General features: G+C 42.1%; 1 protein-coding gene across 1 annotated transcript; it reads left to right on the top strand.

Annotated features, from left to right (window-relative positions):
- Positions 1–4,239: 4,239 nt before the first annotated feature.
- LOC117248636 (uncharacterized) lies at positions 4,240–24,970 on the top strand. Its single transcript, XM_033613842.2, has 16 exons — positions 4,240–5,083; positions 7,006–7,056; positions 8,979–9,079; positions 10,893–11,019; positions 11,139–11,188; positions 12,308–12,413; positions 13,849–14,007; positions 14,111–14,228; positions 14,303–14,364; positions 14,613–14,738; positions 15,370–15,464; positions 15,567–15,728; positions 15,849–16,045; positions 17,171–17,300; positions 21,870–22,063; positions 23,025–24,970. The coding sequence occupies exons 1-16, from the start codon at positions 4,240–4,242 to the stop codon at positions 23,266–23,268; spliced, it is 2,766 nt and encodes a 921-aa protein (XP_033469733.2). The 3' UTR covers positions 23,269–24,970.
- The last annotated feature ends 1,690 nt before the right edge of the window (positions 24,971–26,660 follow it).

Here is a 26,660-nt window from a genome sequence, read left to right as displayed (position 1 = left end):
TAAACTGTCTCTCTCTCTGTCTTACCCCTGACCATAAAACAAGAGTTGGAGAATTAATGACACAAACATTTCTGACATCTGCAGGAGTGTGGGCCCCTTTTCTCTGTCAGCCTCACTCTCACTCTATAAAAAAGATAAAGCTATAAACTTAAAGGAGAGTGACGGAAGAATCAGAGATGGAGAGAAAAAGAGAGAAAAAGAATAAAAGTGAGAGCAGGCTGGTTGTGGGTGGGTGTGGTGGGAGAGTTCCTCTCATCAAATTAAACTTCCATCTCTGTCAAAGACGTACTCAGATTCCAGCAAGCCAATCAGCCAATCTAAGACAAATGATTTTGTCGAGCTTTCCTGCCACACTGGGCGTGGGAACGGCACAGATTCTCATAAAAAAAAAAAACAGCCTGTAAATTATTTCCCTCCTGCTTCAAAGACCTGAACAACAAAAAAGGTTTGTGTTTATGTGTGGTGTTTCTGTGTTGTTGTCTTTGAGCCTGTCGGTCTCGGCTGGTTTCTACTGTGCATGTGTGAGTATAAACACCATTTGGGATCTACAGCTGTTCGCTCACGTGCGACAGTCTGAGAGACAAAATACAAAAGGATGCCGTCTTTCATTCTCATAGATAAATAAAACTGTTCAGGGGTCATTTAAACCAGGGGGGTCCTGTTGCATTACGCTTTTCTCAAGGCAGCGTTTTGATCAAAGCCGTTTGCAGGACCTCTTTCCTCTCCTTTCCCCCACGCGTCACCCTCCCAGCCTCCCACATCCCACACTCCAACCCCCAAAACCACGTCTGCCTTGCTGCTGCTAATCATTGGTGGTCTCCTGACTGCCAACAGTAATTGATTAGAGAGCACAGGACTGGCGGGTGAGAGGGGGGAAGGAGGGGAAAGTTCAGCCCAGAAGTTCTCAAGGTCACTGCCCTCTCCCTCCCCCTGCCCAACTCCTTTTCTCATGCTATTAGGTATCAGCCACGGGGGAAACTGCAAATATTTGGCACACTTGGTCCGACTTCCAAGAGGTTTGGTGGTGGCGTGCACAAACAGGAAGGTCTGTGTAAGCAAAAAGGACGCATCTGTTTAAGTGAAACTCGGTGGTGAAAAGGCTCGATTCGTGATGTGTTGATTTATCTGTTGAATCGTGGACTCAACATCCTCGGTTGAGCATGCTTATTTTTGTAGACCCCCCTCGCTGCTCTAAGAATGCCGCCGGGTTGTTTGGCCCTCCGCGGTTGCTCAACATCCTTGACAATATAAAGAGGGTTGTGGATGTTATTCCGCAGTAATAGTTCCCACCATTCCTCTTGGTTTCACAGGAAGAGGTGACATTCCTTGACTCTGGAAAGTGACTCATGCTGCTGTCTTGTTTAGTAAATGCAATTACAGACTGGCTGAAGCATTCTCCTCTCCTGTGAATTAGAGCGAAGGAAAAGCTTGTCTTTTTTTTTTTTAGTGAGTGTGTGAGTTCTCTGTATGGCCAAACAGGGTTATGTTCACCACAGAATCCGCCGCTGACTATGGACCCTTGATGCCTATGGAAACATGCCTGTCACAGGAAATGTTCAACATGTTTCACTGTGCTGCAACTAAGCAAGAGGTGAGGGTGTTTTAAAGAGGAGCCCTCCCAGAGCTGAGGGCTAGTGTTGATGTTGGCTGCACAGCTGTCTGGGGGCTGTCCAGAATCTACCACTCTCTGGTAGTGAGACCAGTAAAAACACACTCGGAGCATGCTCAGATACTGACGGACCTATGTCTGGACATGTAGACTAACTTACCAAGTGCAGTGAAGTCCGGTGATGTAACTGCACAAATGCACAGAGAAAGTCAAACAAACCCAAGAGGCTATGTTAAAGACAAACAATTAGGATAGTTTGAAATTCACATCGTCACTCAGAGAGTGGAGACTGGTGGGTTTCCATGTCTGTCTCAGTCATCTCTCCCACAGATGGCCCCAGGCTAAGGCAGCTGTGAAACATTCATTTTTGTCTGTCTGTCACTTACACTGTCTCTCCACATTTATCATAAGGAACTCATTTTTCATAAATCTGCCAGTAAGGTCACAGATTTTCAGCTAATTTCAAACATATCCTGTATAAAGGAGATGGAACATTAACCCTACATATATCTTTTCGTTCCCCTACTGCTTATGTATATTCAAACAACATGTAAAAAGGATTATGACAAAACTTGATATTCTTGCAAATACCAGATCAAGATATCATGAAAGCCGGCCTCACTAGGCTGCGAATGAAAAGCACTTGTGTGGTTTAACTTTATCCAGACTTGTGAATACCAGAGGAGGTCGTTCTAAGAAGTGGTGGGTTCTGCTTTATGTCCTGTCAGTGTTGTGCATCTGCTCTCTACTGCCCCCCCTTGTTGGGCACGTAGTATTGACAAGGATTATGTCACAGACCCCCACTTTCATATGCTCTCTTATATAGTGCTGGACAATGTTTTAACAATGCACAAATGTTTTCAGCTCTGCGGAATCAAACAATTTACATACATTATATGTATTTTTCTTTTAAACGTTCAACTCCAAAAAATGGTTTGCAGCTGTTTTTAAGTGGAGGGCTGGTTTCCTTTTTCTAATGCATGTCCTCCTCACCTTTCCAAATGTGCTGTAGCTCTCGGCTTGTGTGTGTCTTGGCCTTTTAGCTTTGCTGTGTCATGCTTAAATCTGAGGTAAACTGAACCCCAAATTGTTCCTAAGCTGCCATTAATTCTGAGGCCACGTTGTTCACTTCATATCACCTTCTCTCCCAGTGAAAACCATCATGTGGGTCCCTGATTGACATGGGTATAAAAGCACTTTTCACTGCACTACAAAGAGTCTTCAGCCCTGCACTAAGTCTGTCAATAGTCAGCTGGCCTCCCACTGAAATCACCTCGAGGTGCTGTAATTTGTGCCTAGCAACTAAGTCTCTCAGGAACTTCACTACCTGAAAAGCTCACGGTATCTAGAAAAACAGAAAACTACTTTTGCTTCTATCTGCTGCCAGTGTGCAGAAATGATACTATTGCGCGCCAACAAATTGTTTAGCCTAATTTGAGAGTAGTTACTGTGTCTGAGGTCAGCTTTTATTTGGGAAAAAACAGTAAGTGTTGTTAAAAGCCCAATTAAGGCAACCTTTGTGGTAGGTTTTAATTTAAACATAGAGCTGAGTTTTCCATATGAATGTGGGTAATATACTGCATTGGCACTTATTTTTATGACAGAAGAAATACATGTAGGATAACTTTAAAACCGTAGGAAGTCAATCTAGATTTTATGCACTGCAGGCAGGTAAACATCTTGCCTATTGGAAACTGGCGTGTAAACTACATTTCTCTGGAGAACCGAATGCTGATGGGGTTAGAAATGGAAGAAAATGAGCAGAGTAATGACAGAGTTAGAGACATAAACAGTAGCAGCTTCCTTTCACTCCAAAGAGAGAGTGCAAGATGAGAGGTGGATACTGGCGAAGGAGTAATTATCCTCATCATTCTACTGTCACTTCATGGGCGTGAGAAAAACACACGGATATCATCTTTTCATACAAACCCTCGATGTGGGTGGTGTGGCAAAAAGGTTTTAAGCTGATGCTGGATGACTTATCATGTAGCAGAGAACAGGACTGGGCCTGTGGAATGAAGGAAATGTCATCTGATGCCATAGGGGATGTATGAGCCGAGCATCCGCAAGCCCATATTCTCACCGGTGTCTATACATGCTGTAAGTCCCCAACAGATGACCCACATAGAAATTGAACACTGACTTGTACTAATACAATCACACGCCGTGACACATGCACGATCATGCATGGACACGTGCACAAACACAACACGCACAGTATAATCACACAGACGTACTTTTCCTGTTATTATCTACATTACATATAGTTCATGCCAAGATTTTATTTTGGCAGGGTGTTGCTGTCTTATTAGAGCCCTTTGAAACCAGAGCTGTATCTACAATGATGCTGTTTAACATATCAAAGCCTGCTGATTAAGCCCAGCATTCATTTCAAGTGTACACCTGACCCAGAGCATGAATTGGTCCATTTATTTCACCCCTCTCCTGAGCAACACATGTTGCAGATGAGTGTTTGTGTTGTGTGCAGATGCTGTGGCTTCTATCACAGGGTAGTGTTTTATCTCTGAGGTGTGGATGGTTGTTTATTTTCTCTTCAGGCTGCAGAGGTTTTACCTAGAATGGTGTGTTTAGCAGTATAGCCGGCGTATGGTCAGGCAGCTATGGCAAGCATGAACGCAGAGAAACAGCAGCCTCGTAGGCGCCCGTGGCGAAAGAGCACTCAAAGACTTTCACGCAGGCTATTCTGCTGCTCGTGTTTGCGAGGCGAGGAGGGGGACCCTTTGCAGGAGCAGGAAGAGAAGATTAATGGGGGCCCTCAGCATCCACACTTGGATCAACGGGGATCAGGTGAGAGGGAGGCTATCCAGATTACAGTAGAGGATCTGGGGATAGTTAACGCCAGCTTCAGCCTGTTTGACGAGGACCTCCTGACCTCGAGGAACAACATGGCCCGCTCAGCCAGCTCTGTGTCTGCCTGCCCGAGGGCTCTGAAAAAGAAACGACTGAAGCCTCTGTCTTCGCTCCCTGTAGAGCCCCAGGCCATCACTTCTACCAGTGGAGAGGATGATGAAGAAGAGGAGGAAGACCCGTTGCTGTCTGAGAGTGGCACTGATAGCACGCCAGCATCTGCAAGCCTCCTGACACCACCTGTCATTAATCTGATCCCGCCCACTCCCTCTGATGTTGTTGACGACGATCAGTTCTTTGACGTTAATTCAGAGGAAAGTGTGGCACATACATCTGGCAGCGATGGAAGTTTCACTGCTGGTGAACAGGAGAGTTATAAGGAAAAGATGGAGAGTGTGGAGGCAGAGGGGTCAATGGAGGAATTTACAATAGCTGAGAATAAAGTAAGTGCTGATAATGCAGCTGAGCCTGAAGATGACCTACGAGATGAGTCTGGAGAGGAAAGAGATGCGGTGACATCCAAAGACAGGGATAAAGAGAAAACAAAGCCCAGGTTCTTACGTAGCACCTACCAGGTGGCTCCTCTCCCTGAGTACCCTCTGAAAAGTGAGTCAAACAGTGACCTCTCCAGTGCTGGTTTACTGAAATCCACAAATAAAGCAGAACTCTTAGATTTGGGGAAATATGCTTGTTTGCTTTCTTACTGGGAGATAGATGAATTTCTGTATGTTCAGTGGTGAAGCCACCTTGTGATGTTTAGCCTAGCAAAAATGCTAGTAGTAGCAGTAGCTTAGCTTTGCCATAGGTACTTTCCAACTAGTGATGGGATTTCTTGTTCACTTGTGAGAGCCGGTTCTTTGGCTCTCATTCACTTTGAAGAGCCGGTTCAAAGATGCAGTTCGTTCGTTCGGTTTTTTTTTTTTTTTTGGGGGGGGGGGGGGCGGGTGTTATTGCTGTGTGTGTGTGTGGAGGGCGGGTGTTAGTGGGTTCAACGACAAATTGCATTGCTGATTTATCGCATCACATGATCTGGATATTGTAACGTGGATCCAGAATAGACCCTGCACATATAAAGTTAGGTGTAGCCATAGCAACGCCCTTTAGAAACGACAAGCCTGCCAATACAAGCAAGTGCTGACAGTGGGTTAGCTTCCTACCTTTCATTTCTAACCGAGGGGGGGTCATCAACACAACGTGAATTAGGAACTGGCTCGTTCACTCTAAAGAGCCGGTTCACTTGTTTACTTCAAAGAGCCGGTTCAAAGAGTCGGCTCGTTCGCGAACGTCACATCACTATTTCCAACAACTCCAAAGCTGCCCTGTGTGCTGGTTGTGTGTTTAACTGGTGTAGAAATACAAAATGAGGCGATGTGGTTTAACAAGCAGTTAACAGCAGCTTTGCCCAGTGACTGCACAAAGCAACTCAAAAGTCTCACCCCGATAGAATTAAACATATTAATCAGACAAATTTTGAGCTGTTGGACAGTATGATTTCTTCTTTTTAAGGAGGCTACCTGCTCAGATAGGATAAACCCACCCTGAAAGAAAAGGTCTTTTTCAGATGGCATTTCAACAATAAATAAATTATGATGATTTAGTTTCAGGGTCCTGGTATTACCCTGCATTCATGTGGTGTCAGGATAATGGGAAAAATTAATTTAGGACTGGGAAAATGAATGAGAACAGCCCCTAAGTTGGAACAACAACTCCAAAAGTTGGTGAAAATTTTAGTATCTGAGTTGCCAAGTTGATGTCACATATGCAGAAACATGGCAGACGAAAGTAAATGTTTGGTCAATTTTCAAATTTTTCATTAATTCACATATGACATATCAAGTTTTTCCTCACATGTATTTTTTTTATATGGTATTAGATATGGTATAAAGTCATTGTCCACGCAGAGTGACCAAGGTTAGTTTGAAAAGGTAATTACTCGCATTACTCAGGTGAAGCAATCTTTTACTAGGTTAGATGATGTACTGGTGCAGCAACATCACATTGTTTTATGAATTATTATTCATTTAATTCATTCATTCATTTATTAAATACTCACAAAAAATATGACACATTTTCTTTGTAGCGTCCACATTGTTTCCACATTACAACTTACAGCGTGTGAATACATCAAAGTCTGGAGAACGGCTTTCCAACTTGGGAAATCAGACCATCCAAGGAGCCTGTGATGCAGCATTGTACATACTGACTCACTGTTACAATGTCATGTCATTCTGGGACATTTAAATACAACTAAGCCATCATTAATATTAGTAACACCTGTGCTTTTCCCTACCATGATAAGTCAAAATGTCTGCTATGAGAAAGACCAATCGCCTGATAGAGCACACAAAGATACAGTAGAAACTGTTCTCATCTAATTTGAGGTTAAAAAAAGAAAAGAAAACAAAAAACAAGCATATTTCCCAAAAATGTTTGGGAAATTATGTCAAAAATGTCCCTAAATATTCTGTTTTTCATTTGAAAGGAAATTGATGTTACAAATGTTGTCTCGGTTTCTTTCTCTGTCATAGGGAGCTTCAACACTGGAATAAATATTCTATCATTTACTGAGCACAATCTGGGTGAGTTTTTTCCAGGTAAATTTGCAAGTATTTGTATTTAACCTTCCTGTTTCTATTTAGGTAAACTCTAGGTGAGAGGTAAATGGCACCAGATGATGGTTCGCTCCATCCAGCTGTTAAGCTCATGTGTTGCCTCTTCGTTTTGATCTCAGTTCCCCATTCAGATGAAATTGCAGTCATTATGTGACATGGCTACAGTACCTCGAACGCCTCCTTTGGGAGTTGCAGAAGTTCCCCCTTTGTTGGAATCCCTTTTTAGCCATTGTGTGTGTATTCCCAGTGCGTGGCTGAGCAGGTGGTTCCCAGGTTTTGGGTTCCTGTGACTCAGCATACTCTCCTCCCTCGGTCGTCTCTCAAAGAGCTTAATTTCTTTTCAAACCAGAGGAGGACAATAATACTGGAAACGATAAGCATCACTTTTGCCTATCCATTACATAAATGTGCTGAAAAGTTCTGACTCTAAAGCTTCACTTTGTCATTAACCCCGTGTGTGACTGATTGTCAAACTTTGTCACGCACCAAAGTTTGTATGTGTGCGTGCAAGGATGCAATGTGTTTGTCTGTACTAACCAGTCAAGGGTGAGAGAGCTTACTCATGCTTTGACTTGTCCCAACTTTGCCAGTTTAGACTGGGAATGATGTCCATCTCTCCGTTACTGGTGATTTCACCCTTTAAGGCAACATCAGGCTGTGTCCCTAAGCCTGCCCAAAATTTCCTGTCCTTTGTTTTGACTGGGCTTTTCCTGGACAACGCAGGCTGTGTGAAGTCTGAACATGGCTGTGGTATGAGGTGGGTGTACTGCTACCCTCCATTAGCATTCTCAGACAAATCTCCATCTTGTGTCCCTTCTCCCATGCACGGTGAAAAGAAGTCACGGAGCGAGACTGGAAATGATTTTCTCAGGATTTCATAGACACACTGTTGTGTCTGAGGTCAGCTAGAGGAGGGTGCTCCTACATGTCATCACGTTGAGCCAAGACTCATCGCTTTTCTCACTTGGCTGTTCTAGTCAAGACGGTTGTGTTTTGCATGGAGTGCTCTGAATTTGCTTAGCTGTAGGCCAGACTTTATGATCCTCTACAGAGTGACTCACAGGCCAGCCAGGTGATGAAGAGAGTGCCAGCTCGCGGCCCCCCCTCCTTGTACTCCACTGTCTCTCCAGGACCCAGACAAGATTCCACTGCTGACACACATAAACCAATTACACTGTCTTATCTGATTCTGACTCCATCTAAACTCCCGTCCATGTCAAACCAGCCTTTCAGAAACAGGCCCCTGAAATGAAAAACATGTGTTTAAGAAATTAGGCTGAATTTTTTTTGTTGGGTAAACTATTTGAAAAGACTACTGTTTTAAATTGTAAAGGGGCTTGTTACGCTTTAATCTGTGAAGATATAAAACTTAGAGCAGCTACAGCTCAGAACTGCAAACATTCCAACATCTATCACTATCACATCACAGCGCTGTGTTGCCTGAGAAAGCCGGGGCCTAGCTTGAATGCCGTATTCTCAGCCTCATTCGTCTTGCTTGTTATGATAGCAGAAAAAAAAGATATCTGCTCGCTGACCAAGTGACATTTGGAAAATGTAAGAATATGGGCTTTCTGTGGGAAAGAACTTGGGTTGTCAGAGAAGTATGTCATCTACCAGACGGACATTAGCGTGCATGACGGGCTGCCAAGCAACCCCATCTAAGTTGTGTCCAGTATCAGCATCAGCTAATGCACTGTAAATAGACCTGGTGACCTGTACGCCAGAAAATGGCTGAGAGGGCCTGAAACCGTAAGAATAGAGTTCCTTAAAAGGGTGAAAACAAGGACTTTGTTGAACAGTTTGTTTCCCATACAGTAACTAACTAAGAAAGGACTAACTGGAATCAATTCTTAATCATTTATTGACTCAGTCTTTCTATTGCTATGCAGATGACTTAAGCAACAGAGATGTGAGCTGCTCCGACATGCTGAAAGCCGAACACTGTCTGCTTCCCCACGCTGCCAACAAGGACACATTTTCCCACCAAAGGGTATGCTCTATGGCCCACACATGCACCTTTAATGTTTTTGAAGGTTGATTGTGTAGGATTTAGGGGCATCTATTTACAAAATGATATATAATATGTATAACCATGTTTTCATTAGTTTTTAATCACCTGAAAATAAGAATTGTTATGTTTCTGTTACGTTAGAATGAGCCCTTTATATCTCCTCCACAGAGTTCACCATGTTGTTCTACAGTAGCCCTGAACGGACAATCAAACTCTGGCTCTAGGCCAGGGTTGTCAAACATACGGGCCGAGGGCCAGATCCGGCCACCGAAGGGTCCAATACAGGCCCACTACATGACTAGACTAGTCAGGTTTCAGGAGCAAGTTAACAATGCATTTCATGTAAAATGCAAATACCATGTTGAAGGATATTGAACATTGTGTAAAATATTGTTAATCAGCAGCTGAAGTTCAAAAGAATCTGTGTCAGGAAATGTATGAATAAATGCACATGTAATGAAAGTGAGAAGTAGACTGACTGAATGTGAAAAAACTGAGACATACTTTTGAAACTGCATTTATTTTTCTTAGGATAGACTGTTCATCTGTTTTGTGAAAGGATGGACATCTACAGAATGTACTTGAAATTCTTTACACACAAAAAAAGGGAAAATATTGGAGCTCATGGTATTTACAGAATATTATGCGATGGTTTTATTGGTCCGGCCCATCTGACGTCAAATTGGGCTGTATGTGGCCCACGAACTAAAATGAGTTTGACACCCCTGCTCTAGGCAAAACTATTCATGTTTTTGAGATTTTGCAGCAGCCACCATTTTTCTCTTAAAGTCTTGGTGCATGGTAGACTTTTCAATTCCGCAAGCTCACCATTAGATGCCACTTAAACCATTAGATGCTACTAAAACCTACAAACTTAACCAGATATATAAAAATATCTGGGGCCCTGCTGCTTCTCACATTATATGAGCTATTGAAAACAACAATCCCATACAAATGAAACAAACGTAACTGTTTCATCTTTAAGTTAAAAAAGAACTCAACTTTCCATCGCTCCAGAGAGCAGCAGCCCTTGCTGTCGACCTAATGCTTCTTTTCTGTGGCCATGTCTGCTACATAGCAGGAAATGTCTGCTATAGCTGTTCGTTTGCTTGTTTCTGGCTTGTTCATGTAACACATCAGTTCCACCTGTATAGTTCCTACTTGGTACATGCCTACACACTGTGCGATTGTCCTGCCATTGTGAGCCAATCAATATTAAGTGTTCTTGCTTGATTAACCAATTCCAGTGGTGGGCCACATATAGCATATTTTGAACAACAAGCTGCAGGCATTTTAAAATCGGTCCACGGGCCACAGTTGGCCCCTAGACCCAACTTTGGACATGCCTGCACTAGACCTTTAAATGTATTTCCAGTGAGTCACTTGACATTCCTGGGAGAAAAGTGCTTTATCTGATTTACACTTTGCCTTTGAGCTGAGTTTTGGCAAGAATCTGGTGATGTGGTAATCTAATTTTAAGAGTGAGAGGTGCGCCCTTGATGACGTTACCTGATTCATAGGCCCATGTACTTTGTGGTCACACTAGCAGCTGAAGAAACAAAATGAAAAAAAAAAATTGCCACGAATCTTTACATGTAAATTATTAACTAAAAATCAATACAATATCACAAAACATAATATCTCGATACTCAAGTGTAGCATTATTTTCTTATACCCCCACTATGACTGTGTATTATGACTCATGACGTTTAAAATACTTAGCAACTGTGAATTGATCAGGCTGTGCTGGATTTTCAGTCTGATGTTAACTGAAACCTGTATTATATGACAGAAGCCGATAGCTCACTCATGCAGTCTTGGGGACAAACTGACCAGGAGTGCCACTTTCCACGCTTTAACCCAGACCACAGACCAGCAGGAAGAGGAGGGGTCACCACGACAACGTCGCAAAACCGTTGGTAAGTCTGGTAATGTCATACTATGAACAAACAAGATTGTTCGGTTTCCACTGATGTATAATTTAAAAAAACAAAAAACTTACCTGACATGTTTTTGTTTTTCTGTGACTTTCATGCAGCATCATATATGCCTCAGTCGAAGGATCAGAATGGAAACTTTTCTGAGAAGGTACTGTAAACCATCAAAGCAGGGCCTTCAGGGTGGCATCAGCACACAGCCCAGAGCTGCCGCAATTACAGAATATGCTCTGTTTATATTTCCCAGCTCCCTTGATCTGTCAAAGCAATGACTCTGCAAATAGTCTCAGGATTTTCGTCTTTGTGTCCAGGATTTGCCAAGCAAGATTGCTCGTATCCTTAGCGATCCATGTGTTAGCTGAAACACAAAACGGAAAGTCTTCTTTTACTTTTTTTTTTTTAAAAAGGAAAGCAAATTGCTCACGTCCTGCACTTATTATCTCCATGCATTATCAACTATTTCATTTTCCTCTGGTAACCCATCAATTACATATGAGTAATTTATGCATCATGGATCCTAAGCAGCCACGCCTCACACTGGTCCCACACTGGGACCCCAAATTAGACTAAATTGGTGAAAATGGCTATAGATTATTATTTATATGGGTTTGGTGAATCATGATCTAATTGGATTTTTTTTTCTAAAATTCTCTCTCTTTTATAACATAATGAAATCCCTAAGACAAGGCAAACCTCTCACCTTTCTAATGTATCTAATCACTCCACAGTCACTTTGTAAAGCCTCTGCTGGCAGAAGGGAACACTGTAGTTTTCTTCCCAGGATCACCATAAACAGAGAATCTATGACTAAGGCAGCAATTACACAGAAACCTGCGTTTAAACATTTTGTCTTTGTCCTTTTTAAACTTTTGTTTACAGTTCAATACTCAAATGTGTTTACTCGCTGTGATATGTCAAAACATGGATTTCCAACACAGTCATACTTGAATCAGTAACACAGACAGTGACAAAGTGTCTTGGAGTTTAACCATGTTTCGCCCTGATGCCTTGTCTCCTACTGAATAGGTTTGTACATGCAGCAGTTTGACTTTGAATTATCTCTGTGTGTCATGTGCCCAACCTTTGCCTGCTTTTTGGATTGAAACCAAAAACATGTTGCCTGTGTGCAGAATACTATGACTTAATGATAAAGGACATTACACACAGAGTTTTTGCAGTGTGGTGTTTATAAAAGTGGTTTTCCACACCCTACTTATTCTGTGTAGAACGTGGTATACGCAGCAGGTATGTAACCTCTCCTTCTCCCCAGGACGTGGACAGGCAAGTGGCCAAATGCCTTGGGGAGCTCAACAATGATGAAGTCTGCCAGTGGTTTACCAATATTGGACTGCATAAATGTCTCCCTTTCATCAGAGGTAAAACACGTTTTTTCTGTCAGTCTCCTCTCCTAGCCCTGTGGTCACATAACAAAGGCAGACACTGCCAGTTTAAGTTATCTCTACCGCAGATCAAATTAAAACAATTCTTTTTATGATTGTCAATAACTTAAGAGGAAAAGGAGACAACGAGAGGAAAAGCAGTTGAGTAAACCTGATAGCATTATTGCATAGATCAAGTTTTATGCAATAATAAAGTTGTCTTTCTCTCTTTAATATCTCATACAGTCTATGCTGTTACAGCTAGGCCTTTTTCCATAGACCAGTTCCAGCATGATGAAGTTTTGATAGTAATTATTGATGTAATATCCCTTAAGCACAATTCTGACACAGCAGGTGCCAAGATTTAGATATTAATTCACGCTCATTAAATTCTGGCAAGACAAAGTTGGACATGAGTAAGTCAGTTTTAAAAAGTAAGCCAATCATTGTATAAATGGCAAGACATCTTAATACATTTCTGTAAGAGCTAACTGTTAAATGTTTGTTTTCAGATTTCTTCTATTTCCTAGTTATAAAGCTGCCACTTGTATATTACAACAAATCCAATTTCCACATTTTCCTTTATTAAAAAAGAACTTCCAAAAAGTAAAAAGTCAGTTACGTAAAGATTATTGGCCGTGGTGTACCTGGGGTTGCAAAGGGAAGTTAAACCCTGGAATTTGGGGAATATTTGCACAATTTCAATATAAAAATCATATAATTTAATAGTAAACTTATTTTGTGTTGGGGGGTACACATAAGAAGTACTAATAAGTACATACTAGGTCTTTAGGCATGTTTTTGATAAAGGTCTGCCCATTTAATTTTAACTGAGTTGTAACCATGCTCTGCATTCAGCAACGCACTCTTCCATCACATTTGACAAATAAGAATTCTGTAAAATTACAACCCTCTGCAAGCACAGTGCCTTCACTCATCACATGTGTAGTACACACTACTGCAGATGATATATAATATTTTGGTTAACCAGCAGACAGTAGCCTAAAGTTTATAAGTTGTTACACCTTCTGCTAGTGTTTGCTAGCTAGCTGCTACCATGTGGGATGTAGATTAGTTGAGCATGCTAACTGAGCAAATAAAGTTTTAATTCATCTCTTTTCTTTCTTTCTCTTTGCACACAAACCATATTGTCGATCTTTCCCGATTAGTTAAGATGCTAACCAGCTCATGACATGGCACATATAACATTGTACGTATTTGATAAATTAATAGATTTATGTGGCAAATGAATGTCTTCTTATGATATGGAAAAGGGTTTGTTTTTATCTGCATATGACATGGTAAATTGAGGATGAACAAATCAATTCCCACCGAAAGTTTTCCTCTTGAATATTTTGCAGATTTTGCAGCCCTAGGTATATCATAGATTTCTTAAAGTATGTAGGTCTATGACTAAATGTTTGTCTTTCAGAAGCCAAACTGCGTGGCGCAGACATAGCTTCGGTGGATGTGAACACTCTAGACATCCTCCATATCGCCACACTGGAAGAAAGGGAGCTGTTACTATCGGCCATTTACAATGAGCTGCACCCTCCCAGCGCCATCACCCAGAGAATCGACTCTCTGCTCGGTACACTTTTATCCTCACAACATGAAAAATACACATTTACCTGTGCAGTTTGCGAATGAAATATGGTAAGGAGTTGTTAACTGGTGTTTCTTTTTTTCTGCAGAGTCCTTAGGTCCCAATAATGTTGAGACTTTAACTGCAACATTAGTGTCAATGAGCAAATCTAAGTCCTCTCCTCATGTGAGCTGCCTCAGCATGAATCGGCGTTCCCTCAAACTCAGGTACAGCCTCTCATATATACAATGGAAACATATGAACAAGCTTAATTTTAATCTCTGGGCTTTTTTCTCAATAGAAACAACAGCCCAAACTACACAGCACAGAGGAATTATCAACTGATAGAGATTACTATTAATGGTGAGTAACTGCATTGGTTCAAACATTTCATAAATGCACTATAACTAATACACTATAAATGTGTAATATATATGTAAATGTGCAGCATTTAGTCAATGTAAATATTTACCTTTGGTCACATATAGCCACATTATGCAATATCCAGCCCGTGAAGCCGTTGTTGCTTTGATATTCAAACTGAAAACTTATGTGAGAATAAACTCAGCCCTATGCAGTACTTGTGATTGTTGTGTCATGTGGTGTTGCAGCATCGGAGCGGATAGTTCATCTCAGGACCCCAAAGGAAACGACATTGGGAAAAATCATGGATTCATGCATCAAAATGTTGGGAGTGACAGAAGACAAGAGCCTCTTTATACTGAAAGAAAAGCAAGGTGCACAGCACATCATCTAGTCTTTGTCACAAGAACACAAACACATGTATTCATATGGTGTATACGTACTTTGGTTACATTTGGTTATGTAAGGGTATGGTGCATGTGACTGCCTAGAGGACACTTTTTGCTGCTCACAATGCTGCTCACAATCAGAGGGTTCCTCAACTCTGAGAAGAGATAAAATGCACAGAGTTGAGACAAATTTCTGAAATGATACAGTTGTTTAAAAGACAATTAGGTTTCCTTTTGGATTTTACTGTTATCGTGAGAGCTGATTATTTCAGACAAATAAAGATTACTGCAGTGAGAGAGGAAAGAGTGCATTTTAAGATCTTAAATTAGGATCATGCTGAGACAAGAAGCTAATTCAAGAAGTATGAGAAAATGGTGGGAAAAAAATCATATTGATGATATATGTAGCTCAGTTTTGTCTAAGAGAAATGGACTGGACAAAGAAGAGATTTTATTTTGAATTTTCCCTCCGTCTGGGTGTGTTCAGAGTCCACACACAAGGCTCAGCTGTTTTTGCTCTCTGCTCGAAATCATATGACATTTGGATGTAGGATATACTGTATGTGAGTGTATGTAAAGAGACAGGTGTGTTTCTTATCGTATCTTATCTTATCAGATTCATCAGAGGAGCTTCCACCAGATCAGCAGATTGGGAGTCTACTGACATCGACATCGGAGAACAGACAGTTGGAGCTGCACTTGTGTAAAACAGTAAGACTGATCGCTTTGTCAGCATTTATATGTACAGTAATGCTTCCAGGCTTTTCATTAAATTGAACATTTTTTGATATTCTGTATGGTTTTGCATCATAGGAGAAGTCACCAACTACTGTTTCACAAAATAATCCAGAAGTCAAAAGCTCTAACGAGAACGGCAACGTCAACAAAAATATCCAGGTGACCCAGCCAGCTAAAGAAGAGAGGATCAGGGAGCTAAACCAACAGGTGGACTCTCTACAGAATGTCATCCTTCAGGTCAATATCTCTCTTCAATTATGTCTGTGAAAATATGTAACATCTAATGGTGCTGCAGTGAATGTACTGACTTAGTAGTGAAAATAATCACCACTGAAAACTGATCTCTTAAACCCAAAGGTCCAGGAGCTCCACCACGGCCTGGTAGCATTTTGCTCCGAGATCAAGAACATGGACGGAGATGTGGACGTAGACAGACTTGGCCCTGCTGAGCTGAAGCAGAAGCTGGAGTTGGTTAAAAGCCGACTGAACGACAAGAGGCAGAGCCTGCAGACCCTCAGAGACAACATTAACAACTCCGCTGCTCACAAGAAAAAGTAGGTGGAGCGTCTCTGTTAATCAGCAGCTTGTTCAACAATGCATATAACTTTTCTTCCACCTTCCAGAGACATAAAAGGCAGTTAGAGACCCCCAAATGCCCACTAATCTGAATATACTGTTCAACAACTGGCAACTGTCCCATGTGTTGTTGGTTATGCTACTTGTCTGGGTTTGACTACAGATACTATATGTGATGGTGCTGTAAACCAACAAGTAATCAGGGAGTAGAGACAGTTGATACATAGCCAATAGTAGCTAATGATCTTGTGAAACTTTTAGGTGACAGAGTTCTATCTTGCACAGGCTTTGCCCTGTACTAGGCTCTATAGGTAATAATCTCTTCTAACCATAAGCACGCACTCGCCAACTTAAATTTACATAAATGCAGTCAGCCAATCAGGACATGCCTACCTGCAAACCCCTCAGTTTAGAAGGCAACACTCGACGACAGCAATTTGCCTACTGATCAGCTTGGACTGTTGTGACGAACCTTTAGCCATTCAGAATCAGTATGGCTTTGTCAATGTTACGTTACTACAGGTCGTGAATTCATTGGGCTGCGCCCACTGTACCCATAGAGTCCAACAAAGGATGGAGCCTGTGAGAGATAGAAAGAAGGTTACGCTATTGCAACCCTAGTTCTCTTAGCACAGACGGAGCACTCTACTTAGGGGGACTCTTGCTTTTATGCTGCTCGTTGAGGAGGGTGTAGAATAGCAGACAGTATTGCATGCTGCCGTACATACTGTGGGGTCCATACATACTCAGGTAGGCTCATCCTGATTGGCCTGCTACGTTTAAGTAAATTTCAGTAGGAAAATGAGTGCTTGTGTTTGGAGGAAGAGCATTAGCCATAGAATGCAGTAGAGGGCTCCATCTGTGCTGACGGAACAAGGGTTATGATATCGTAACCTTTGATATGGCAACTGTAGTTCGACATGAAAATCAAATATGCTTAAGCATTTCTACTCCAAGCAAAATATCCCATCTGCTAAATTTAAGTTACTCTGGAGAAATTCACATAAAACCTTAACCACATTTGAACCACATACCATATTTCATAAAGTATGTATGTATGTATATCTTTGACCTTTTCTGAAATGTGGTCTCTTGCTGTTCAGGCAGTTGGACGTTCGTCTCTTGGAGAAGATGAAGCTGAACTGCCAAGTGTTTAAGGAGGAAATTTCCATGGTACATCTCAACCGGCAGGTGGCTCACCTCCAAAATGCTTTGCAAGAAAGCTACGTTAAGGTACGATTGATCAAAGATTATAACACTTTTCATTATTGGCAGCAGAATTGAATCAACAAGTTGACAGTATGGAGCTCAGTCAGTGTAGTTTGATCAACAGCATGTGAAACACAGTTACACCAATATGTGGGAAAGCTGTACAGTCTGAGTCAGAGAGTGTTTTGATTTGCTAAAAATAAACAATGAGAAACTGAGATTTGCACCAAAAAAGCACTAGTTATTGAGAGAAGCATGTGTGGTATGAGAAACAAAAATCAAACACAGTCAGATTTACCGTTTTTGGACAATAATGTCCATGGCCAATGCTGTTTCCCCTGTCTTTAACCATATCAGAACAACTTGTGCAATATAAACACTATAGCTTGGCCTTTCTTCACTAATGAAAGCCATACTGTGATAATCACAGACTTAGAGAATTTACAGAACATGTGAAGTTCATATATCTGTTCATTTAATTTTCCAACAGTAGAAATAGCACACTCGGGAGAAGCAGTAACAGCTTCCTGATGTAGTAGGTCATTACTTGACACTATTATGTCCATCATCTTTGATCTCCTCTTCACTGTTCTCATGAATGACAACACAATGCTCCATTCAGTCTACTCTGTTTCGTTAAGCTGTGCAGTTAGCCCCGCTGTGAGAGTCGCTATACAAGGCTGAGTGAAGTCCTTTGGACTAACATGCACTTTTTCTGAGAAAATGATGTTTAGCGCTGACATCCGAGAGCCTGTGACCATACCAACAATGGAATGTGTGCGACAAAAGCCACTGGGAGAGTGCAATGGAGAAGTGGGCCAGCATGTGTAAAACTATCTCCATCTATCCCCGGAGGAGCCTACTTCTTTTTTAATGTGGCTCTTTTATCCCGTTGGAGAAGCCCTAACGAGGTGCCATGAAAGGACACACGCGGCTTCGGCTTTGAAAGGTGCCCCGTGTCACGTTGCCGCCCCGGGGCCACGCTTTTTTAGGTGCTGAGTTTGTGGGAAAAGCAGCAGTGCTAATGTTTATCATATGACCTAATCAGAGTTAACACGCAGGTCAGAGCTGAGGAGCAGCCTGGGAACTGATGGCGCTGCTGCTCTAATAAGGAGCAGACCGCCCTGTGTTTGGTCTCGTAGGCTGCCCCGCATTACAGACAATAAGGAAATATTTCATCATCGGCAGTCTAATCTCCAGGATCTATTGCAAGTGGAGAGCATCAATAAAGCAGCCGAGAGGGAAGGAGAAAGAGAAACAGAAGCAAGAGAGTGAAGGGAGGAGGGGAAGGACAACAAATGGCGGAAATGACTTTAAACAAGCAGTTTAGCTTAGACAACTGAAAAACTTCAGATGGACTATTAAAGAGGGGAAATTGGAAGAATTATTGTTTTGTCCACTATTTGGTGTCACATGTCCGTTGAGGATGGATTGAGTTCTGAGAAAAATCTGCCACCACTTTGTCTTTGTCATGCCATGCCCCTCCGTTTAAGAAATAGATAGGGTGCCTCCAGTTATGATACCAGTTATGGTTTATCAATGTGGTCAGACTGTCTCTGATTACTCTGTCCTCCGTTATCAAGGTTGATTGTGTTAAAGATCTCTGCCGTTGGAGCAGCCAAGGCATCGGCATGCAGGATGACAGCACTGAATTTAGAACTACCAACACCCATCATTGTAAATGAAATGCAATCCCATCCACTTAGCATCTATGCTGTTTGAGCTGTCAGGAAGTCATTTCTCACACTGGATGAAACAGAGTCTTTCACAGATCATGTTGTAGCTTCCTGTAATGGAGGCAAATTATTGTGTTTATGGGATTTGCAACTTAAAATCACTTTTTTTCTCATTATAGAGAAAAACAGAAAGCCATTATTTCTCACCTGAGTGACCTCTGTGATCTTGAATAGCAGTGTTTTAATTGCCTGCCTGTGTCTGGTGTGTACATGGGATGTGTGCCCTGTGTCTGGCCCTGGTGGGTTAGGATTTGATCAGATCTTGTGGATAAACAATAGGAATATGAAGAGAAAATTCCTTGGCCTCTTGGCGTGTGTCCAACATTGAGGCAATCTAAAAGGGAAAACGATGCACAAATAAAGTGCGCTTCTCAAGGGGCTTCGGCTGCGTTTCCGTGGATATATCCTGTCTGGCGCACTTGTCTGAGGGAGAGAAGCCTTAGCTTTGACCCCTGACCCTGGCAAGGCGGCATCTATTGCTTCAAGGCATTCACATGCCGCTCAGGGGGAGGAGGGGAGTATGCCAATAGGCTGGATAAGGGAGCATTGGAATTCAGTGGTGAGACTCACAAGTTATTTCTGATCCCTGCAAGCTACTTGTGGTGTGATCTCTTCCAAAGCTAATCATTACATCTTGGTGGTCTTTTGGCTTTGACGCAGCCTCAGTCTTATCTCTTGGGGACCTCCATGTAGTGGTATCTTTTTACGAGAAGGAAAGTTAGAATTTTATATCAAGGAAATATTAATCGTTTACTGCTTCAGAGGCACAGAAACAAACCCCTGAAAGTTTTTAAGATTTGTTAATTCAATAGGGTTGTGATAGATATAACAAAGCAAGAGGTTGCACTTGGTTACTTTTAAATCTCTTAAACTATCTGCCATTTATTGCACCTTAAAGGGGAACACCGCCGAAATTGAGAATTTCAATATGTTACTTCCATGGCTTAGAAAGTCCAGTCAGTATCTGTGAATATGAGCTACTCTCTCTCAAAGCCAGCAATCAGAGAAGCAAGTCTCAAACTTGTGATGTCATTGGGTATAAAGTCTGGAGCTGCTCCAAAGACAACAAACCGGAGCCTGTTTTTGAGGACCTAGTATTGTTTTCTTTTTATACCCAAATGAACTTTATTCTATTGTCATATTTTCAGTCCTAAAACAGAAAACGTACCTATATACTCAGAACATTGCTCTAGGTGCTCTCAGTGTCATCTACAACATCTACAACATCTTTCCCAATTCTATGGAGCCTGGAGACTTTATACTTGATGACATCACAAATTTGAATTTTAGCACTCTAGTTTTTGGATTTGGGAGGAGTTGTTCATTTTTACTAATATTCTTGGTCTGTAAGACCACAAAAATAACATGTTTGAATTTTGAAATCGATGAATTTTCCCTTTAAAGGAGTATTTCGACATTTTGGATTTCGACATGTGGGAATTGGTGAGTCTGGCTCTGTGCAAAGGAAATACATCTGCAATACTGCAATATCGTGCTATTGACAAGTAAACCGAAGGGGATGGAAAGCAACCGCCACAACCACTGTGTTCATGTCTTTTCTTTTTTTCATGAAAGTACTGCGTACTTACACTCTGCTACTCTGCCTACCATAAAGATCAATGGTCACATCACTTAACAACAACAAGGGAGGAGAGAATAAAACTGAATCCACACGGACTGGTGGGTCCGTGCACAGCTCTCCCTCCATCCAGATCAAGCATTTAGGTACTCAGGGTCAAAATTTGCCAAGTCCTCAAGGTTTTCCTGTTCTGTGCTGGAAAACAGTAGATTGCCCCCTCTGGGTTAGTAGAGAGTTACTGCCTCAAGAGAAGGAGTTCAAGTATTTTGGGGTCTTGTCCAGGAGTGAGGGTGGAATGGAGCGTGAGATGAATCTGTTGTTTGGTGCGGCATCTGCAGTGATGTGGGTGCTGCGCCGGGCTGTCACAGTGAAGAGGGAGCTGAGCTGGAAGGCGAAGCTTTGGATTTGGTCCATATACATACGTCCTAACCCTCACCTATGGTCAGGAGCTTTGGGCAGTGACTAAAAGAAGGAGATCACGGATACAAGCGGCCGAAATGAGTGTCCTCTGTGGGGTGGCTGGGCTCAGCCTTAGAGATAGGGTGAGGAGCATAGACATCCAGAGGGAGCTCCTTTGTGTCAAAAGGGGTTAGTTGAGGTGGTTCAGGCATCTGATTAAGATGCCCCCTGGGTGCCTCCCTGAGTAGTTCTGAGCACGTCCCACTGGTAGGAGGCCCTGGGGTGGACCCAGAACACACTGGAGGGATTACGTATCTCATCTGGCCTGGAAACGCCTTGGAGGAGCTGGAAAGCATTGCTGTGGAGAGAGATGTCTTGGGTGCTCTTCTTTGCCTGTTGCCCCCACAACTGCACAATAAGTGGATGAAAATGGATGGATGGATGGATGGATGGATAGATTATAATATGTTAAATACTGCAGCTTTACAGGCGCTGGTAGTCTTTGGACAGAGCCAGGCTCGCTGTTTCCCTGTGTCTGGTCTTTATCACAAGATAAATGAACTCTTTTAGACATGAGAGTGGTTCTGATGTTCTCATCTAACTCTCAGCAGGAAAACAAACAAGTGGATTTCACAAAAAGCTGAACTATTCCTTTAACTTAATGCAAATTTAATGTAAGATGTTATTATCATGATGATTTAAGTGAAAAATGAAAGCATGTAACGAGTCTGTAAAAACACTATGTCTCATGTTGTGCAGCATATTTTGCACGACATTTACATCAATCCACCACAAATGAGCTTTGGCTAAAAATCTGAACTGTGTGCATTCAAGCAGCCCTTGCATTTGTAAATGTGTTCTTGCCGTTTCCACATTCAGGAGAAAGCTCGGAAAAACAGTTTGGCCATTGGTAGCCTGAGCCAGCTGGTGTCACCGCAGTCTCCTGCCATGCTGCTGGTTGTACAGGAGAACCCCAACCGCGATGGTCATTATGGCTTTACGTGTCGCTACAGAGAAGGCAGCGGACTAGTGGTGGTCTCAGTGGAAGACTCTCACCTCTGTGTGGATGACAGGTAACACATGAAGAAAAGAAACTAAGTCATTTATCCAGGCTTAATGACAAATACTTGCTGTGTGTTCACAGAGGCCACCTAGTTAGTGAGAGTATTATTCAGTGTGTCACTCATCCCACCCATTTCTTTCATCGCTCTATTACTCTGTGCTTAGTAGCTATGGAAACCCATCAGATATTGGCCCCAAAGCAAGCAAACATTGTAACGTAATACTTGGATGCAGAAGAGAGCAAAAAGGAGCAGATGAAAGAACTTCATATAATTAAGCAATTACTGCATAACAAGTACATGCTTAGAAACGCAGCACTCTCATACACGTGAGTATTCACACACACACACACACACACACACACACACACCACACACACACACACAGTGCAGTTGACATCCCTCTCTGAGACAGTCCTGCCAAAGAAAGAGAAGTCTGCATGACAGTGCAGAGACAGAACCACAGAAGCTGAAAAGAGTCTTTGAGCCTCACTGTGTGTGTTCACTTATCACAGTATATCTGCCAACACTCTTTACACAGCTAATCAAAAAATACAAAGGGTTGCTATTTCCCTGTCAGCTTTGTTCGGCTGGCTATAAATAAAAACTAATGAAGGGAAATTTTTAATGAGCTCTGTGTAAAGGTGATGTTTTTAATATTTCATGCTCTGTGATTTGTGAATTCTTTGATATTGTTTGTTGCTTGTTAAAGAAGCATCTCCGAGGTCCTGCCTCTTCCTGCAGAGAGAATCCTGCCAAATAAACAATTTGATTTTGAAGCTGAGAGAGAGAATTTCCCCGTCAGCTTTTGTTTGTGTTATCAAAGACACTTTGAGAAGATCATTAGAATTTTATTTTCTAACATGATAACTTGGAATGAGGAGATCTTGGGCTTTACTGATGAAGATTTTATGGTCACTTTTTCTACATAGTTTCCTTACATATATGTGTCTGTGTGTAACGGGCCTTGTAGGCTGGTGGAGGTGAATGGTGTACCAGTGGTCAACTCTACACAGGAAGAGCTAACTGACATCCTGCTGCAGGGACCCAGTGCTAAAATTGTTGTCCTTCGCCAGCCTCCGCCCACCCCCACCTACCAGCAGTACCCTCTGCTCCTGGAGCACATGGTCAGCCCTGACCCCATGCAAGCAATCATCCCAAGAAAGGATCTGGTCACCATGGAAACCCCTCCACAACGGAAGGTGATGGCCATCTGATGATACCATGGAAAGAAAGGGGGACTATAGAGACTGAGAGAAACAGTGGTGATGAGGTTGGAGCAAAGTGTTGAAGCTCTCTGTCTGCATAATGTGATAGCTGTGTCATCCTTTGTTAGTTATTTACCTCCATATGTGAACGTGTTTATTGTATGGATAAAATGTTCTGTAGAGAGCCAAAAGCCTTTTAGTTGGGGACATATGTCTGTTTTTGTTTTTATTGGACTTTTTCTCCTTTAAAAAGACAGTGCACCCAAAAATTTAAAAAAATAAAAACATTTATTTCCTGTTACCTCTTACCTCGGCGTTGAGATGTCTGCCTTCTCTCACATATAATAGAACTAGATGGCACTTGGCTTGGGGTGCTCAAAGCGGCAAAAATCTCAACAGCAATGTCTCTCCAGAAATCATGACCTGGCTACTCAAGATAATCCACAGACCTGGTTGTGAGCAGTTTCATGAAGACACTTTTTCTTCTTACCAAACTACATCCGTCAACTGTATCACCACGCAGAAGGAAGTGTGCATCTACTCATGGACGAGAGGCTCCTGCTCCTGACAGTGCGGGATGTAAACAGTGGTGGACAGTAACAAAGTACATTTACTTATGTACACTTAAGTACACCGGCAGAAATATTTTTACTCAGCTTTTTTACTTTAGCTGTGGATTCTTGTAGGATCCAGTGTTTTTTGTGTGGTTTTTAAGTACTCCTGTATTTTAACTCAAGTTAGAACTTGACTCAGCAACTTTCACTTGTATTGGAGTAATATACGACCAGGAATATCTATACTTTGAATCAAGTAACAGAGTTGTGTACTTCGTCCATCACTAAACATTCACAGCGTCCTCCTCAGCTGAGTTGACCAACGTTAACCAGCCACAAGATCTGTGGATTATCTTGAGTAACCAGGTCATGATTTCTTGATTTCTTTATTTTTCAAAGCTTTTAGCATCACAAGCCCAGTGCCATTTAGTTTCATTATATTCAAGAGAAGGCAGACATCTCTACAGCAGATATCTCAAGCTATCGGCAACTAAAACCAAAACAATCTAGACTGACAAACAGCACTACAGGTAAGAGGAAAAATATGTATTTTTTATTTTAGGGGGGACTGTCCCTTTAAAGGCTCCCCATATGTACATCACTTTGTTCTTGGTAGATAGCACTATATAATCCATATTGTTTCAATGTATGTGCAGAACAATGCCTATGAAAAACACATTTCCAGAAAAAAAAAAACAAAAAAACAAAACAAAGGGTACATTCACTTCTTTTTTCTTCTTGTCTTACAGCATATTTGTGGTATGAGAGAAAATGAAAAGTAAAAACAACAAACACAGAGGCAGACAGAGCTTTGCTCCACTGGATATGTGATAAACATTTTTTTTTTTTTTTAGATCCAGCAGAGTCATTCCTGAGGGTACAACAATGTAAGCCTGATTGATGAGGACACAGCATGCTTCACCTTTTTAAAATACAGATAGAACAGGATAGAGTCAGGAAATATGTGACGTCACGTAAAGACACATTTGAAAGCTTTGTATGCCGATTCTCTCTTTGAAGATTAGACACTAAGATGGTCTGGAACAGCGCTCAGTGCAGAATATTTCTTAAAAAAAATGAGTCATGTCTCCCCTTTGTATGTTGTAATGTAATCCACTGTGCTGTAGGAATAAAGCCTTGGGCCCGGAAATGCCTCATTTCTCAGCCTTGTTCTCCCTCTTTAAGTGGCAGTGGATCATACAAGTCTGACACAAAGACAGCACAAACACTACCAAACCCCTGACCCAGACCCCTGGGGTCCAAAGAGCCTGAGAGGAGAAGTGAAAAGACCAGTTTCGCTTGTCAGTTGATGAGAAAGGTCACAGGTCAGTCACCAACACATTTGTGCATTAATGGTTTTGCAATCAAAGGCAAATGAGCTCCATATAATCCCAATGATGAGAGAGATGGTATTTGCTGGTTGCCAAAGAGACCCACAGGGAGGGAGGAGTATGATACTGGCAAGCCGGAGATTTGAGAGACTTAGTTGCAGACATGGGAAATTGAAGTTTGCCATGCCACAACATGTTCATTTACCCACTGACATAGATGAACCATAATGACATACCTCAGGAAGTGTAACAATATAGTGAGGAGTTATCCAAAACCACAAAACAATGCAATTGCAGGGTGTAGACACGTAGAGCTGAAGAGAGAGACGGAGAGAGATAGAGAAGAGAGACACAGGGAAATTGACAATGATGATGATGCTCATTGTCAAAATAAGCATGCTGCAGGAACTGAGGTCAGTCTGGTCTATTCTTCCATTCAGCACAGAGAGACAGGGAGAGAAATTCATAGCTCTGTAAAGTAAAGCCACAGTGAGACAGAAGGCAGAGGAGAGAATGTGTCATGGCTGCCTTTATGGAAATAAATTAACGCTGGAGAAAATGAGACAAAATCCTATAAACACTGCCGCTGGCAAGAGTAGAAAGACACCGTGGGATTCCCAGTGACCAACACACCCCAGAACACACACTCACAGGCTTTGATACTCCGACTATAAACCACTGCAAGTTGTCAATCTAAAACGCAGAGGAAATCCATCGGGGTGAGTAATTGAAGTGACACCATGAAACCTTCTAAACTTTTCAAAGATGCTGTCAAGTCGAGAGGACGAACCGCAGGACCCGACACTCTACTGTACGCTAGTCAGGAACATCTGCAGTGAGTTTGAACTGTACAGTTGCCTCCTCCTATACTACCAAGGCGCCTCAGGTTGACCCAGGCTGTACCTGACACGAAGTGGCACAGAGCAACCTCCACTGCATCTGGTTTTTCTTAGCAGCCTCGGTAAAGCTACATCCAGTACACACTGATAAGCTCTGAGGCGAGCACCGGTCTCTTTCGCCCATCGAGCCCCAGCCTCTCACTCCTCAATCCTCCTCTCCCTCCCACCTCCTTCAACTCTCTAACCACCCCATGACATTTAAGGGTGCCTGGCATCCGTTTGAAGTGGGAGAGGGGGCATTAGCTCTGGTTTCCTGCCCAAATCCCACACAAGCCAATAAAATGCATGCAGGTCTGAAGCGAACCAAAGGAATTCCTGTCCACTAAACGTTAAACAAACAAGACCGGCATTGGCCTTATATTATACTGTACTGTCTGTGACTGTCTGCCTGCTCTGTGAGACTCTAAATTACAGTTAATGAGGTAGTTAGTGAGATGTTAATTAGAAGATAATCATTATTAATACATGCAAATTGCCTCACGTTTCATGTAGCTCTGTCCTGTAAACCCTTATGTGGTTAACACAGCCCTACACCCTCTAGCCTCTTATATTTCAGTAATCACTCAGCAGCAGTGAGAGCCAGGAAGGTCAGACTCAAATCCCAGGGGCTTCTGATT

This window comes from Epinephelus lanceolatus, chromosome 17 (assembly GCF_041903045.1).
Source record: "Epinephelus lanceolatus isolate andai-2023 chromosome 17, ASM4190304v1, whole genome shotgun sequence".
Classification (NCBI taxonomy): Eukaryota; Metazoa; Chordata; class Actinopteri; order Perciformes; family Serranidae; genus Epinephelus; species Epinephelus lanceolatus.
The sequence above is the reverse complement of the archived record's forward strand: the minus strand, read 5'-3'. Positions and strand labels throughout refer to the sequence as shown.